This window comes from Ammospiza caudacuta, chromosome Z (genome assembly GCF_027887145.1).
Source record: "Ammospiza caudacuta isolate bAmmCau1 chromosome Z, bAmmCau1.pri, whole genome shotgun sequence".
Classification (NCBI taxonomy): domain Eukaryota; kingdom Metazoa; phylum Chordata; class Aves; order Passeriformes; family Passerellidae; genus Ammospiza; species Ammospiza caudacuta.
The window spans coordinates 41,769,560-41,787,415 of record NC_080632.1 but is presented as its reverse complement, the minus strand read 5'-3'; the positions used below and the strand labels follow the sequence as shown (position 1 = coordinate 41,787,415).

The 17,856-nt window shown below is 44.5% G+C and overlaps 1 protein-coding gene across 2 annotated transcripts; it reads left to right on the top strand.

The window, feature by feature from the left end:
* The first annotated feature begins 3,581 nt into the window (after nt 1-3,581).
* VLDLR (very low density lipoprotein receptor) lies at nt 3,582-17,723 on the top strand. Of its 2 annotated transcripts, XM_058823240.1 has the most exons (19): nt 3,582-3,795; nt 7,634-7,753; nt 8,724-8,846; nt 9,403-9,525; nt 10,847-11,218; nt 11,325-11,447; nt 11,533-11,655; nt 12,113-12,232; nt 12,310-12,435; nt 12,810-12,981; nt 13,308-13,532; nt 13,687-13,805; nt 14,180-14,319; nt 14,422-14,563; nt 14,879-15,025; nt 15,936-16,025; nt 16,409-16,486; nt 16,596-16,765; nt 17,079-17,723. In XM_058823240.1, the coding sequence occupies exons 1-19, from the start codon at nt 3,582-3,584 to the stop codon at nt 17,112-17,114; spliced, it is 2,763 nt and encodes a 920-aa protein (XP_058679223.1). In that variant the 3' UTR covers nt 17,115-17,723. The 2 variants fall into 2 exon arrangements, with proteins under 2 accessions (XP_058679223.1, XP_058679224.1); XM_058823241.1 differs by lacking the exon at nt 15,936-16,025 and having other exon boundaries at nt 3,609-3,795.
* Nucleotides 17,724-17,856: the final 133 nt, after the last annotated feature.

Below are 17,856 nucleotides of genomic sequence, written 5' to 3'. Positions count from 1 at the left end.
CATGCAATCTCAAAAGCAGTTAATGTCTTTAATGCCAGCACACAAAGATGAAAATATTTCTGCAACTGATCCTAAGGCAGGGTGTTGTCCCATCATACATAGCTGCTGCTTTTTCTACCCATAAGGCTTTCCTTTTCTTTATTAGATTAGGCTGAATATTGTAGACACATCCTCACTTCATGTCCTTCACCAAAGGAGCTGAAGGCAAAAGTCCCACTGATTTAAGACCTGAGGCTGAATTAATAATCCCAGTGCTTCAGGAATTCATTTAGAAATGGAGGCTATATGGTGTTTAAGGCAATAAGAGAAAGGAGCAAAACACACCGAGTTCATGTTACATGTACTCCAGAAGGTCCTTTTTGTTCTTTATTTTTTCTTGTAAGCTGACTTTACACTCTATAACCAACGAGTAAATTAATTATTCCAAAGGATCCAAACCAAAGGATGGCACCACTTATCCATTTTTTTGTAAGTCCAAATGCATTAACCAGTGAATTGATGTTGTAAAGTCTCAGGAAGCCCATATCTGCCACAATTCCCCAAAGGACAGGTAATATGATGCCTTTTCTTGTTGCATCATATTTTAAGGTGAAGGAAATGCCTAAGTGGTTTGCTTGGCTTCTTGGCAGTACTTTACAGCTTTTTCAAGGGAACATCTCATACTCAAGAATATTCACCACTTACAGCCAGAAAAGAGGGTGGAGACTTGGAGAGTTTGCTAAAAAACAATTAGCAGTAATAAAACAATTATGCATAATATTCAATACCATATACCACTTGACTATGGGAACTTGCTTAACTGAGGTGGCAATGCCAGGCTTCTCTACACACTCCCTCTCTGTACTGAGGTTGTGCACTTTCTTATTCACGTGCTGTCTGCAGCTTCCTGACTTCCTCAGAGCTGAAGAAGTTTAACTCAAACACTTATTGCAAAAAACAAAGGCTGCAGGTCACTAATGGAAACAAACAAATGTTAATGCATTTTCCCCAACAAAATGAATAAAGGAGTTACAATTACAAGAGCCAGCTCACATTCCTTACAAAGTTCAGCACGCCTCCTAAACCTTAGACCATCCTGGGTGCTTTGCTCCTACATTATCACTAGCACAGTAGGACTGATATTCTTCCATGTATTTTTAACAGACAGAAACCCACAATTTTATTCTATTCTCCTGTAGAGATATATTCTGGCTTGTATCCTTGTATGAACAAATGACTCTGTATTCATTATACACACTGCAATACACACTCCCCAATATACCATTCATTCCCACATGAAGCAAGATTTTGAAAGAATATAGCTGCTGCAAAAGCATGAAACCTCAGTGCAGATGGCACCCATCTTGCAGACCATCTCATAGCATCCTGATTCCTGCCCCTTTCCTGAACAGAGTTCCTGTAAGGATGGTGTTAAGGATGGAGAAAACTTTTCTGTCTGGAAACTGTTTATGGAGATGCCACCAAAACCTGTGGATTGTAAGATTCATACACTAACTTACTCAAGGACTTTAATATAGCTGAAATCACAAACATTACTTTATACCAAGTTCTGGTTTAGAGTCCAAACCCTGAGGTGTGCGAAGAGCTAGGTAAATCCCAGACAGAAAGTTGGACCCCCATCACAAAGCCAGGTGCAGATGATTATGGAGCAGCCTTATTGCAGGCACAATGAATGATTTTTCTCCCTCCAGTAAACCTGTATCTTCTACAGACAAACAAGGAAGGCCATCAGCTACCAGGATACACCAAGGTATTGTCCAGCTTTTCATTTCTCCATGACTAGAGTCCTCTTGTGCATTGCATATCAGGATATGGCTTATAAAATATTTCTGTAATGACAGCAGGACCTTTATGAAAATACTGTTCAGCTCAAAGCACAGCAGACCATGCAGCAGTGAGCTCTGAAGGCTCTGAGGTATGTTGTGCTGTACATCTGCAAGGGGAATTATATTTTCAACACACTACTTACACTAAGCTGCCTTCTTGAGGACCCCAGTCAACCCCCATGTACACAAAAGATTTTTCTTGCTTGAAGCAGCATATGTTTGCAAGAAGGCTGTAGCATCTAATGCCACATAGCAGGCAGGCTGGGAAAGAAGTCTTTGCCCCTGAGGCCATGAAGTGGAAGAGCTGTAGCAAGGCAAACACTAGGAACTGCTCTCTTCATATTTACACATACATATGAGAAATATAATCCCCAGATGTATTTCAGTTACACTAAAACAAATCTTGACTTTTAAAAATCTTTTCAAGTCTCTGATACACCAGCTATTTGCCCATTTGGATGGCGTGTGCAGTCATTCGTTACATGAACTGCAAGAGATAATCCACTCCAAAGTTATTTATGCAGTAGTATGGTTTGACTTTAGTGTAGTCATGATACAACCAGATGTGAATCAAAAAGAGCTTCACTCTGCAAATAACATACAAAGAAATATGTTATGACATGGAGGAAACATGGGAAATCAAAGATGCTCGCTTCACTGGAGGAATCATTCATGTTACTGGAGAAAACTTAAAGTATTAGGCTAATAAATCAAAACTTCATTTCCAAGGGAAGAAACAGCAATCAGCTTTTTCATCATTTTTGGATGGAGCTGCTTGCTGAGGTTTGTATCTGCACAACAGTATTAAAAGCACAGCACACAGTACCACCATGAACTAGCAGGTCTATAAACATACTTTTTCAAAAAAAAAATCAGAGTATTTTAGAAAGCACAATTTCAAATTCGAAGGGTGCCGCGTACAAACGCAACTTTGCATTTTATCAGTCCTTTTCTATGTATATTTCACCGAGAAGTAATTGGATGTATAAAACGCTACAAACGTGGCATAAAACGACCAATTCTCCTCCTTACATAAAAGGTTAAGCTTGTAATTACACGATTTTGACATATCGTTTTGTAAAATTACTGATTAACTACGATCCTTCGATCGGATTAAGCAGAAGTAGCGCTTGTCTTCCTCTACAGCCGCGCCAGCTTCTTTGTAAATCAAGTTCCGCTACGGAGGGAGGGGAAAACCGCACAAACACGCGAGCATGTGCGCATGGGGCGGTGAGCGCCGCGTGGAAGAAAAGCTTCTTCGGAGGCAGCCCGGGCGCAGCGCGGGTTTCGGCACGCCCGGACCGGGGGAGCCGCATCCCCCCTCCCCGCGGCAGCGGCGCTGGGGACACGCCGGGGAAACAAAGCCGCCGCTGCCGCCGCGCCTCCCGGCCCGCTCCCGCCGGGAGTGCCGCGCTCCGCCGCCCCGGCGCAGGCTCTGGCGGCAGGGTCGCACCGCGCCCGTCCCCGCCCTGCGGAAGAAGGGCCGGGCGGGGGGGCGCGGGGGCTCAGCCCGCAGCACCTCGCCGCTCCGCGCCGCCGCAGCGCCACTCACCGCGCCGCCCGTGCCCCGCCGAGCCGCGCCGAGCGGTGTGCGGGCGCGCCGCGGCGGCAGCAGGTGCCGCGGAGGAGGCAGCGGGGGCGGGCGGTGCTGGCGAGCCAACCGGGGCCCGGCGCGGCGCCGTGAGTCACTAGCGAGCGCTCAGGGCGGCCGGGCGGCTGCTATAAGAGCGCCGCGGGGACGGCCTCCCCCCGTGTATGTCTCCGGCTGCTGCCTCTGCTCCTCGGCTCCCCGCCCGCAGCGCCTGCCTGCCCGCGCACCCCGTCCCCGGCGTGGCGATGCGGCTGGACCGGCAGCGCGGAGAGCCGAACCCCTCAGCCGGCAGGCGCGGCGCGGAGCGGAGCGGGGTCCCGCGCTGCTGGGCGCTGCTGCTGCTGCTCGCCCTTGGCTGCCTGCGCGCCGCCGCCGACGGTGAGTGCGGGGCCGGGGGAGTGGGCTGGGGCCCGCACCGCCGGGGCGGCTCCCGCCGCTGCCCCCGCGGCGACGCCGTCTCCCGCCGCCTTTTACTTTTGCCTCGCTCTCGTTATTTTCTCCCGCTCTTTCGGACTGCCTGCCCGCTGCCCCGGGGGAAGCGGGGCGGGCCCGGGTGAACAGGGGGGCGCTGCCGCCGCGTCGGCCCCGCCGCCCCCCGTGCCGGGCGAGGCGCCGCCTTTTCCCCGGGGCCCCGGGCGGCGGGAGCGGCGAGGGGGGGCCGAGCCCCGGGAGCCCCCCGCCCGCTGCGGGAGGGGCCCGCCTTCCTGATCGATACTAAGGAGGAGGGTCTGAGGGGCTGAGGCTAACGCGAGAGGGTCGGGGAGGATTCGGGCTCTGTTGTGGAGGGCGAAAGAGAAGCGCTTGGGAAGCTCGCGGCGTTAAAGGTGCTGTCAAACTGCGGTGCAACTTAGGCTTTGTGTTATCCAGCGGTGTTGGCATGGCTCTAGTTCAGGGTCCGGAGCAACCACCGTGAGGGGTCTCCACCTGGTGGCAAGGCTGGGTCCTGCCGGCGCCGGGTCCCTGCTCCCGGGGCTGGGCGTTCGCCAGTGGCGCTGCTCGTGGCCGGCTCCCGGGCTGCCTCGCGGCGTAGAAGCTGTTGCCCGTATTGGCAGAGGTTTAAAAACGACCATCCAACTGGCTTATTTTACTCTTTAGTGGAGGAAATAATCATTGGCTGACTCCTTTCTTCCCTGAGGAGCTGAGCTTCAGCCTGCTCTCCTAGGTAGGAGGAGGGCAGTTGGAAGTCTGCATTGTCGTATTGCTCTTAAATTTCCTGACTATTGTCCTAAAGTAGGCCTAAGTGTCTGATCTTGGTAGTGTTTCCTATAACGGCATGCGGTTGTTTAGACACCAGGTATGTTGGGTAGAGCCCTGTCAGCATGTTGTTGTATCCAGAATTCATACAAAGAGAGGGAGGAGAAATGTCTGCTAGTCACCTCTTGTCTCCCAGTCCTGTAGGTTGCTCACGTGCCTGGTCACAACAGACATGGTTAAATAGTTGTAGAATGAAAGATCAAGCTGGCTGGCACTGAAAATGCTACTTCACTGTGCTCAGAAGTCATCTCAAGAGATACACAGTGATGGGAGTTAGTAGGCTAGCTAACCAAGTTATTCTGATTGTTCTTTCAGTTTGAGTTAGTGGCCCCATCAGCTCTCTTCTGCTACTAGTTGTAATTGCCAGGGTCTGGGAGAAGTCTAAGCTAGTTCCTATATGAGCTCTCACAAGGTTTCCCAATCACAGTCGAAGCTTTTCTGGCACTTGGTGTCAGATGACAGTACACAAGTGTCACATGTTTGAAGCTGCCCAGACAAGTAATCTGGCAACTTGCTTAAGGGGCTGAGACTAACAGTGATAGCAGAGATATGGAGAAAGGTAGTTTAACTGGGGTAGCCAGTGTAACTGTGCTCCTTCACCCTACACCCATTGCTGCTTCTAGTAAGGAGTTATCTGGGGAACAGTAAAACAATATGTGTTAGCAGTCACAGGCTCTGATGTTACTGTTATCAACATTTTTCAGCCTAAGATATATTCCAATGAAGAGAAAATGTGTGAAGGTGCTTCTACTGTAAGAAGAGCACATAAAGAGAAGCTTTACATTTACACATCTTCAGGAGCAGTAGCAGATGCTGACCTCTACCTTTGTGCACCTGTGTAGGTGTTAGGTCTTGTCGATTTTTTTTACTTGTTGGTGGGCTAAAAGTAGTACCTCTGACATTTCACTTGGTATCAGCTGCAGAAGCAATGTTATATTCTTGGAACGGTTTGTTGTTAGGATTGTAATTGTAAAGTTACAGCTGTTGCTCCAAGCTCAGCTCTGGTTTCTGTTAGTTTTGAGTGTAGCTTCCCTGTAGCATTTGATCAAAATGGTGTTACATTTGTAAGTCACAATGTACTAGGCAGCCTTAGCGATCCTTTTCTGGTTATTCTAGCTTGAAACAGAGTAACTAAGGGCCATGGTGTTATTTTGGGATCTCCTTAGTGGCAGGCTTAGTCTAATATCTCTGTATGCTATTTTGGGAAAGGTTGACTGTTCTCACTCTGAACGCCTGGATGAGGAAGTCCTGAAACTAGCAGGAGTTGGTTGTTGTTTCTTTTATTTCATGCAGTAGTACAGTAAAACCTGAAATATGTCACCAGGGCCCACAGCTCTAACCTTCTTTTAGAGGTTGCTGGACAACAAGATACCAGGCTTACAACAAGCTTCTAATTGTGGCACCTACTCCCACTCTTAGGTGGCTGGGTGTGCTGTCTAGCACAAGGCAAGCTAATTGACTGGCAGCTCATGACCAAGTAGTAGTAGCAGCTTTACAAAGCCACGCTATTAGAAAGCACATGCTGCTGTAATTCCCAACCAGAAAAGGAAACAAGGGAATGGAAATAGTATACACAATAACTGATGTTCTTATTTTTGGTACTTTTTAAACATAGTTCCCATTAAAAAAGTTGTTAACTTTGTTCTTACGACTGGGTTACTGCTCTACTCCCCCCGCAAGGCTACTAAAACATTAGCAGAACTCAGTAAGGTGCTTTCTTACATCCTTGCTCATGGATTTACATGAGACATTCAGCAGATAGAATTGCTCATGTTCTTGCTTGTACTGTCCAGCATTTGAATACCTCATGCCTGATGGCTAGCCAGTATAATGTAAAATGGCTGAGTATCTTCCTTCTGCTTGGAAACTGTCCTGCATTTTGCATGTCATACTGAGAGGACATAAAAATAGCAAATAATACTCTACTAAAATTTGATGCCCTTTGAATGCCAGGACAAAGCACTCTCACTAAATGATGCAATAAACCAAGAAGGATCAGGAGTCTTGCATCATGCTCTGGGCATGTGCAGCCAATACAATCTTACACACTTGCCTGCTTGCATTAAGTGGAACAGCTCTGGCTTAGCTGCTGAAGATGCAGGCTGCTGCTTTTAGTGACAGTTAAGCAGGGCTTCCAAGACAAAGCGCATTCCCTTGAGGGATGGGGTCATACAGTTGTAGAGCTGAAGATACACTGAAAAAGGCACTCCAAGGATCTTGCAGAAAGCAGTACCTTACTCAAACATACTACCAAACCAAGATTTACCAGTTGTGAGACAATGGACTTCATTCCAGAAGGAAGTGATTAATTACCTTGCTCTTTCAGCATCACACTTCTTTTAATGTATACCAAGGAATGTCTCTGGATGCCGCTTTTTGAGGGGTAACATAAAGCATGAAAACTTGCTCAGCTACAAAGCAGTTATCTAAGCTACCTTTACAGATGTCTTGGGGATTCTGCTGTAATGTGTTAGCAGCAGAGCATTGAAATGCTAATCTGGCTTGACATTAATCAAATTTAAACCCAATTTACTTAAAGTTTGAAGAGTTTTGAGAATGTGATGCTAGGTGCAAGGCAGCAAAAGTAATTTTGGGCATGAATTTTTGTAAGCTTGACCTTGCCTTGAAGAGGAAAACTGAGTGAGAATAACACTGAGACTGTTTGCTGCTGTTTGGCAGGTGAATGGCTATGGTGCTTAAACTTTCTTGTACTGTGAAAAAGCTTTTGGCTTTACTTTCATAATCTAATAAGGTGATTGCAGAAATTTGGAGCTCATATCTGGTTTTGTGTTGATGTTATGCTCTTGATTAGGCTGGGTAGCTTCTTGATCAGTGGGGAAAGCAAGAAGGTATTGCTTTGTGGGAATCTATAAAAATCAGAAGGTTTTAGGGAGGTGGTAAAAAAGACATCATAGCATTGCTTAACAGTATTGAGGTGTATTTTTTTTTTTTTTCATTGAAGGTGCAAGAGCAAAATGTGAAGAATCCCAGTTTGCATGTGGTAATGGACGCTGTATTCCTCAAATCTGGAAATGTGATGGTGATGAAGACTGTTCAGATGGCAGTGATGAGAGTGCTTGTGGTAAGTAATCAAAATAATACCTCTGTAGTAGTACTTGCTAGCTGGAAGTGGGGACTTAACAGTAGATAGCTGGAGAGATACTTTCCTGCCCAGCACTTTGGGCAGTCAGAACAAAAGGACAAATTTCTTAGAATAACCACTATTGATTCCTTGTACCCATCTGAGGCAATTGAATTTTCCTGAGTGTTATCTAACTCTCCTGAAATTGGCAACTGAGACAAAGCTTGTGACCAAAATTCCTCACTTGTGAGAGTGATGACTGACAGGAACAGAATATAAGCCTGTTCTCAGTTGTTTCTTGAATACATAATAGAAAATGTTTGCTATTAGCACTCTGCTGTTGGCTATTCCATGGCTAAAAGCCCTGTTTTATATGTGGAAGTAATTCTGCTGTGTCTCCTATAAACATTAAGTCTAGCTTTGGCTGCCAACCTTTGCTTTAAGCAGGCATAGAAGCCAAGACAGATGACTAGATTTACTTGGAGACCAGGCAAAGCATACTCTATATCCACCACTAGTGTGGTTGAACTGCCAGTCTCCTCAGGCAGACCTAAACTATTACCCTAGAGTTACATAGTACCATGCTTCTGTAATGACAAATCAAATGCCTTGACTATAAACTCAGAGTTCAAAACCTAAATATTAATATCAGCAGACCTTATTTTAACTTAGGTCTGTTCAAAGCAGCAGCTAATATAAACTAACCGGCTTAGTCGCCTTAGCAATAGTGGTCCTTCAGTGCCTGATTAGATGAATATAAATGCTTCTCTGTACACAGAGAAATATTTGACCCCTTCCTACTCTGTAGGAAGTGGTCAACAGCACTGTTTACTAGGTTGGTGGGGGGCAACACCAGGCATCCACAAACCAAGGACATTGAATAACTTTCTAGGGCAGCAAAGCTGATCGCTGTTAGCAATAAATAAGCTAAGCTCTGGTACCTAAACAAGTGTCTTTTTCTCCCTTGCAGTGAAGAAGACGTGTGCCGAATCTGACTTTGTGTGCCTCAGTGGTCAATGTGTGCCTAACAGATGGCAGTGTGACGGGGATCCCGACTGTGAGGATGGGTCTGATGAGAGTTCCGAGCTGTGCCGTAAGTGAACCTGGTGTGGCGGTGTAGCCAGGCCTCTGGGGAGGAGCATTTTGACTTCCTGCCTGCTTGCAGTCTGGCTCTCCTCCTGAAGCAGGGATGAACTTGTCTTGGGGAGCACCTTCCTAAGTGCTTGGCCTTGTCAGGGTCTTGAGGAGACTTTTCACTGCAGTATAGATCTATAGTATAGAAAGTGTCATTTTCCTGTATCAGTAGGATCCACAGTGTGGAAGATTTCAGCCCAAGTCCTAGTGCACTTTGGCATTACTCCTCCCCACTACTACTTGTTGTAGCTCAAGCTGCTACAGTGTAATCAGCATGCAGTCACAAAGCTACCGCTACAAAGGTACCCTTAAAATATTAATCTCTTAGGAATTAGAAACATCTTTTTTAAACTGAACATTACAGAATAGTATAGCCTTTTCCATCAATTTATACAGATGTTGGCATCTAAATAATTGCAACTTTGTCCAGACCTGAAGCCTTTTAGTCTCAATTTTCAGCACAAATGCTGATACCCAAGTGGCTCCTAGATTGAACTAAAACTTTTTTTCAATAGACACAAGAACATGCCGGGTAAATGAAATCAGCTGTGGTCCTCAGTCAACTCAGTGTATCCCAGTGTCCTGGAAGTGTGATGGTGAAAAAGACTGTGACAGTGAAGAAGATGAACAGAATTGTGGTAAGGAGAGAAATGGCGATTGCATAACTCTATTTGAAATTGACTTGTCTGGAAAGGAGCTACCTGGGCAGTACATCTGGGAAGATAAATTTTTGATAGTGTCGATACCTCTCCTACATTAATCTTGTTTTGCAGCTACTTAAAGCAAACTTTTTTGTAACAATCCTCTCTCCTGCTAAATTAAGAGCTACAATAACGTAAGCTTTTTAATGCGTGTCTTTTTTTCTCTGCTAATTTTGGCAGTAGCCATAGGTATGTTTAGTCACTTGGCAAGCCAACTGTCAGAACTTGTTTTCTGGAGAGTTCCTGAAATTGCTGCTTACATTAACAAATTGTCTCCTAAAAGTGTAGCAGCAACTTTTAGCAAAGAGCATAGCTAATCTACCTTATAGTCCTATCCTGAAATATCTGTGGAGCTGGATTTCTGATGTTTGGGTGGCTGGGGCAGCGGGGAGGGAACTTCAGGCTGGTATGCAAGTAAAGCTGCCATTGCAGCATTAAAGTCAGCATTCCTGGCTTATTCAAAAGAATTTGCATACATTTGAGTTTTCTGAGGTGTCCTGAGACATACTTGCTGTAACCAAAGGCACAGGGCTGGCTTCCATCAGAACCACCTTACATGGATGGCCTAATGAGACACAGGTCTCCAGAATTTTGCTGTGTGTCTGTGGAGTTGCCATCTTACTCAACAAACTAATGCCCTAATCTACAAGTAAATCTACAGGCAGTGTTTCTAAAGAAGCTGATAAAACTATGAGCCTAGGCACACTGAGCTATTAGCTACATTGCTATTAAACCAGCATAATTTGTACTGACATAAATTGCATGGGTGTGCTTAACCTTAGGATCAACTCAGGCAAGACCTTGGTCTGTTATCCCTACTGGTCCAAGCAAATGGGGCACTGCTGTCCTGGGGACCAGCACAAAACACTTTAATTTCAAATTACAGTACATGCTGACCATCAGACTACCTTAATCTTAGTCTGTACTCTTGAGTTAGCATTTCTTTTACCTTCTGTCTTTGGTTCACAGTGTTAGACCCTGTTTTCTGAAAGACTTGCAATCTGAAGTGCAGGACAGCCTAGCTACTTCAAAAGGTTATTTTCACTCAGTAGTTCAAATCTGATGCCAATCACTTACAATGTCCAAAGGCAATGAGGATGGTCTGTGGAACTCAAGTGTCCTGTAGGTGGTCATTTGGGCTTCCCTTGTACAGGATGCTGATATTGTGTCAGCTAGCAGCTGAAAAACAAAATATCTTCACACAAAAGTCAGCCTTCTTGTGACAATGTATTAATCTCTCTTACTCCCATTACCCCAGGCAATGTGACTTGTAGTCCAGCAGACTTCACATGCAGCAGTGGGCAATGTATTTCCAAGAGCTTTGTCTGCAATGGTCAAGATGACTGCAGTGATGGTAGTGATGAGCTGGAGTGTGCACCTCCTACCTGTGGAGTTCATGAGTTCCAGTGCAAGAGCTCGACTTGCATTCCCCTCAGCTGGGTGTGTGATGATGATGCTGACTGCTCTGACCACTCAGATGAGTCTCTAGAGCAATGTGGCCGCCAGCCTGCACCTTCTGTGAAGTGCTCTGCCAGTGAGGTGCAGTGTGGCTCAGGTGAATGTATCCACAAAAAGTGGCGCTGTGATGGAGATCCTGACTGCAAGGATGGAAGTGATGAAATCAACTGCCGTAAGTTCACTTGGTCCTTCTCTAGGAGGTACTGCTTGACTCCTCTTTTATTTCCTTTGCTTCAGTAAACCTCAGGAGTAAAAGTCTGTAATGACTGTGTCCTCAGCTTCTCGGACCTGCAGACCAGACCAATTCAGATGTGAAGATGGGAACTGCATCCATGGGACTAGGCAGTGCAATGGTGTGAGAGATTGTCTGGATGGCACAGATGAAGCAAATTGTAACAATGGTAAGTGTGGAACTGAGCAAGAATAAAGTCTTTGCAGAATATCTGTTGAAGTTGGGAGTCACCCTCACAATCTTCCTTATGTCAGTTATTCAGTGCTCTGGACCTGGCAAATTCAAGTGCAGGAGTGGAGAATGCATAGATATCAATAAAGTGTGTAACCAGCAGAGAGACTGCAAGGACTGGAGTGATGAGCCCCTCAAGGAGTGTAGTAAGTGAATAAACTCTTTGCACAATGCTGATTACTAGATATGCTTAGATATAGCCTCTGAGTTTTCAGATGTCAGCTGGAATGCCCATTGGCACTTCTTGGTGGCAAATTTACAACTGAGACCAACCTAGATAATAAGCTAGTTTTATCATAGCCAAACTGGCTGATAGGATGATTTCTTTGTAGTCAGGAAAGCACTTGAATGCATTAGAAACATAAAACTTCAGGAACCTCAATCTTTATTGCTGCCTGCTTGTAACACAGAGAAAGTGCTGGTAGCTGAGTGAACGTGAATTTGGGGGGGTTCTCTTGTATGTGACTTTGAGTGCCAGAAGAGTTTATCAGATGTGACAGGCATTGTTAGGAAGTGGATGTGTACCTGGAAAAGTGCTCCGTGGCTAAGACTATAAAACTAAACAAGAATGCCTTCTCAGAAGTGGCCAATTCTCTCTTCTAGACATCAATGAATGTCTGGTGAACAATGGTGGATGCTCTCATATCTGCAGAGATCTCATTATTGGCTATGAATGTGACTGTCCAGCTGGGTTTGAGCTTCTGGACAAGAGAACCTGTGGAGGTATGTATCTAGTAGTTTGACATGGCCTCTACTGGTGATATTGGAAGTGACCATAAATTAAATTTTTGTTTTTACAGATATTGATGAATGTCAGAACCCTGGTATATGTAGTCAGATCTGTATCAACCTGAAAGGGGGCTACAAATGTGAATGCAGCCGTGGCTATCAGATGGATCTTGCTACTGGGGTGTGCAAGGCAGTTGGTGAGTGTTGACATGACTTTCATATGTCCACTTTAAAATGAGTCAGCAAATGATGCACTGTTTATACTACTGTGGTTTTTACACTAGCTATTATGGTGTTACTGACCACTACTAACACTTCAAATGATGCCATGATACAGTACTTAAAGCTGCCTGACATAAACTGCTTGTGTCTGCTCCCTGGGCAAGAGGATCCTCCCCATCAAGTTGTGGAGGGAGAAAAGGATGAGGTATGGTACAGCCAAGACCTCTGTCAGCATCTGCTAGCAAGTGTGGAATGGCAAATACTAAATATGATGACTCTTAAAACTTTCTGTAAAAGAAAAGCATGTGACTGAATATCCAGAAGTATAGATAACAAACTCTTTTTACAGGGAAGGAACCAAGTCTAATTTTCACCAACCGCCGGGACATAAGGAAGATTGGCCTTGAGAGAAAAGAATATATTCAGCTTGTAGAGCAGCTAAGAAACTCTATAGCTCTAGATGCTGATATTGCTGAGCAAAAGCTTTACTGGGCAGACTTCAGCCAGAAAGCAATCTTCAGGTAAATGGGCTTAGCTTCTGAACCTAGTGTACCTAAACCATCCCATGGTTTTACCCAAGTAAGACCTATTTCTCTAGTCTCTGGTAATGAAAACTAGATTCCTGGTGTTTTAAAGACAAAGTACCGTTGATGCAAGCTCCCACAGCTACCAATGTGTATGCCTGTTGCACTTCCTAGTAACTGCTGCTACATTTGTACAAAAGGCACTCTGTGGAAAGTCCCACATGCATCTTCTGCCTGAAATCTTGTGCAGTATTTGCTGAGGTGTGCCAAGGGATAGTATCTGCAGTGGAAGTGGTTGAAAGCAAGTAATTCTTGTCTTCCAGTGCCTCTATTGATACCCGTGATAAAGTTGGAACACACATCAGAATCCTGGACAACATACACAGCCCTGCAGGAATTGCTGTTGACTGGGTTTATAAGAACATCTACTGGTCGGACTCAGCTGCAAAGACCATTTCAGTGGCTAGCCTAGATGGCACAAAAAGAAAGGTTTTGTTTCTCTCTGAGCTGAGAGAGCCAGCTTCTATTGCTGTAGATCCTATTTCTGGGTGAGTATTTGTCCAGGCTCTTTTAAAAGAGTACACCTACCAGCTACGTGTTCTGATAACTGACTTAGGTAGCCTTTGTTAGTTATTGGTCATAATAAAGAGTGATACTACACAGTACTATAGTGCATCATACAACATAAATTCTGCTTCACAGCTTTATGTACTGGTCAGACTGGGGTGAGCCAGCAAAAATTGAAAAAGCAGGAATGAATGGATTTGACAGACAGCAGCTTGTGACAACAGAAATCCAATGGCCTAATGGAATTGCTCTAGGTATGTTGAACTTGTCTCTGCCAGAAGTATTCTGGAGCTTAAGCAATTTTTTTGCTACAAAAGCCAAGGTCATTCTTCAGAGAAGTATTTTCAGCTTCTGAGAAAGGGAAGCTTCTGTATGCCTGAAGACACTGCAACAGGCATCAACACTTCTCAAATACTGAAATAGTAACTTTTCCTGAACTGCTGTATATTATAGTTGAGGCACAGGCCACATAGGCATCACTGCAGCAGCCCTCTGTATGCTGGAATGGTAAGAAACTAGGGCAACACTGCCACCATTCTCAAACCTGTGCGTGTTTCAATTCTTGCAGCGAGCTTTGGAGGTTTCCTCCATGTGGACACTAAATGTATTGGTGTTTCCCCCCTCCTAGATCTTGTAAAAAGCCGCCTATACTGGCTTGATTCCAAACTACACATGGTGTCAAGTGTGGACTTGAATGGCCAGGATCGTAGAATTGTGCTGAAGTCACATATGTTCCTTCCTCATCCTCTTGCTCTAACCATTTTTGAGGTAAGAATGACTTCCTGTGGTCATTGTCAAAGATCCTCTTCTTGCTGGTATGGGGCTGATAGCACCATGGAGGTAATGGGATGCAATGGCATTGTCTTCTAGGACCGTGTGTACTGGATTGATGGAGAGAATGAGGCAGTCTATGGTGCCAACAAATTTACTGGAACTGATTTGGTTACTCTTGTGAACAACCTCAATGATGCACAGGACATCATTGTGTATCATGAACTTGTTCAGCCTTCAGGTAATTTCAATACAGTTTATAGTTAAGTGAGTGCATTCTTGTAAGAAGCCTGCCCTGCCTGGATGGTGGCAAATGTTATCCCTTCACTGTACAGCTGTCCATTCCTACTCCTGCTCTTGGAGCTTCTAATATAGGTAGCCCCATGGGGGTTGAGAGGACTAGTTGCAATTGCTCTTTCTTGGGCAGAGCAGATATAAATCTATAACCAGCTGAGACATGTAATTTTACAAAAACAATTACTGAGCAAATACTTCAGCAGAACACCTGGAGCATGAAGGCTCACTCTTGTTCACTCCTGAATTGCTGTACCAACAGGTAGGAACTGGTGTGAAGAGCACATGGCAAATGGAGGTTGTAGCTACCTGTGCCTGCCTGCTCCTCAGATAAATGAACATTCTCCAAAGTACACCTGTGCATGTCCAGCTGGGTACTTCTTACAGGAGGATGGTCTGAGATGTACAGGTACTGTAACACAACTGAGATCATTCCCAGGATGAATGGTGAAGGAGTATTGAACCATTAGGGGGAAGGAAATACACCACTATAGGCTACAGCTTTGCTAAAATTAATCTGATGTAATTAATCCTGGAGGGGAGGTCCTTATGCTTTAATGTGGCCCTTAGAGTCTGTAGGTGCTGTTCAAAGTCCATGCTTTGCTTCTGCATCATCATCATCATTTGCAACAGGATCTTGTACCTCCATGGCTTTGTGCAGACAGCAAGCACAAGGACAAAGCATACTCAGCCTCTTACAAAACAGGGGTATAAACTAACATGGCTGTACCTATAAATACACAGATCAAAAGGTGATTGGCTAATGCTGCTGCCCGAGGAAGCTTGTACCTCCCTTTGAGTATGCTGCTGTACTAGAGTTGTCACTACTGACTATGCAGCAGGCTTGCTTTGTCCTGTGGAGTGGAACTAGAAACTCCAAGGCGCCACTGACTGTATTGCATATTGATTCTGACTGCTACAGACTGCTAAATGCAAGGATGCTGGCCTCCCTTGGCTGCTCTACAAGGTTGCTATGGGTATCAAAGGCTGTACCTAATCAGTAAACTTGTAAAACTAAAATCTTATTCAGAAAACCTGAATGTGAGGGGTGGGATGGCTTGTGACTGTTGTGACTTTAAATGCCTGTAATTCATTCCTGATTAACTGCCTGGCCTTGTTCTTGGAACTACTTTTCATCAAGAACTCTCTGCTGAGGATGTGCTAGTGAAATAGTTAAAGTCAGTGTTCCCAGTGAAGCTAACAACCTGCATGATCATTTTTGCCATCTGCTGAACCTTCACTACCATGGCACTCATAGCAAAGCCATTGCAGAACTTCAGGATTAACTGATCTATAATTAGTTCTTGATCTATAATTAGTTTCAGGTACTGGAACAACTGTGGCTTACACTGAGGCTAAAGATACCAGCACAACAGAAAAATCTCCAACTGTTGGACTAGTTCCTGGAGGTACTGGTCCCAATAACTCACACTGCTAAACATTAGAGAAATTAAATGCAAACTGACCAACTAGCCCACATGGAAGCTTTTTCCTTTGCATGCAAGTAGAGAACACAGGCCAGATCACTTGTGTAGTGTAGCATCTGGAGCATGTGTTAAACAGATTTAGTTCACATAGGACAGTGTGGAATCTGTAGGTTCCATGAAATCCCAGGAGTGCTCAGTAAAGGCAAACAATAAAGAAAGCTTCCAACTAATACAGAATGAAGCATGTTAGGCTGTTCTAGCAGAGAAGCTAATCAAATAGGAGCTTCTGGGTTTGGGAAATGCTTGCATATGACAATCTGCCAGCCTGTCAGTACGCAAGCTCACTGCGTTAAATTCTCATGCAGCGTTCAACACTAGTGGTACAACCTCTGAAGTAACGGCAGCTGGAAGAACATCAGCAGCTTGGATCATTCTTCCTGCTGGTGAGTAGAGCATTTACTAGCTTTTTGGGCCCCATATTGTGGGACAAGCCACTCTTAGGAGCTTGACCTGACTCTATTCCATGTTTGCAATCTCTCTATATCCTTGCAGTATTGCTGATGATGGCTGCAGCAGCTGGTTACTTCATGTGGCGTAACTGGCAGCACAAGAACATGAAAAGCATGAATTTTGATAATCCAGTTTACCTGAAAACTACAGAAGAGGACCTCACAATTGATATTGGAAGACACAGTGGTTCAGTAGGACACACCTACCCTGCAGTAAGTAAACCTATTATGTCTGAGACTCCAGGTTAATAATTGGAGTAGAAAGACTGCCAAATGATACCTGAATTGAATTTAGGAGAGGTCTCTGCTTTTGAAAGCTGCTGGCTGCAGGCACTACTGGGTTGAACCAACTGACAACTTTACCCTATAATTAAGGTTAAAGTTCTGGTAGGTAACTAGTGTCTGTACCTAGGATGGAGTAATCTGTGCTGAATGTGGTCACTGGCCTGCAGAATTAGCAATGATGTGTGTTGCTTTGTCTTTTATTAGTGCAACTGTAGCTAACTTGTACTTACTTTTTTTACAGATATCTGTTGTCAGCACAGATGATGATATGGCGTGAGCACTGGATCAGCAATCACTTTCGGTTTACTTGTGTCTTACACTCTTTGGGGATAGTAACCAGGTTTGTGGCTGAAGGACTTCCTCCATTCTTGGAAGAAAGAAGATACTTTCTGTATTTATGGAACACTTGTGTAAATAGTTATTTTCTACAGCTTAACAACTCTGTAAATAGCTGTCCACAACAATTCAACTGTTAGTGGTTACAGTTTTATCAGTAACCCATGGGTTGGTTAGTCAGTAACATCACTGACCAAATATAAAGCACTTTCCATAGAAAGCCATATTCCAGCCACAACTTGTAACATCTGTACATATGTCTATAGGCCACTTGTAAATAACTATTGGAAAATCACTATCAAGCACTTTGAAATACTTCAGATGTAAATTATTGTACACTCTTTTTCAATGATTGGGGCAATGGCAATAGGATAAAACGGGTTATTATGATTGCCAAAAATTTGTAAACATAAGTAATTTTATATGTACAATTGCTTCAGTCTTGTCTGTTACCTCCTAGAGGTCTACAAGAATGAATGATCTTTAAGAAACCACTGTAAAACTCAAATGCAGCCAAGGGGATAAAAATAAAATGAGTCAAGCAGTTAAAGTATTGTTCTTGATTATTATGTTAGCACTGAAGTAAAATGATGTATCTCCTAGGTTGAAAGCTTTAGTAGGCTGCACTATCACTGCCAGCCAGATCATGAAGTATTTCGTCAATTATTTCAGCAGCATTCTAG

Excerpts from the sequence above, each read along its gene's own strand:
- VLDLR (XM_058823240.1), top strand. The coding sequence starts at position 3,582 with ATGTCTCCGGCTGCTGCCTCTGCTCCTCGGCTCCCCGCCCGCAGCGCC. Across the intron at positions 14,564-14,878 it reads TGAACTTGTTCAGCCTTCAG|GTAGGAACTGGTGTGAAGAG; the intron begins GTAATTTCAATA and ends CTGTACCAACAG. Across the intron at positions 15,026-15,935 it reads GGATGGTCTGAGATGTACAG|TTTCAGGTACTGGAACAACT; the intron begins GTACTGTAACAC and ends ATCTATAATTAG.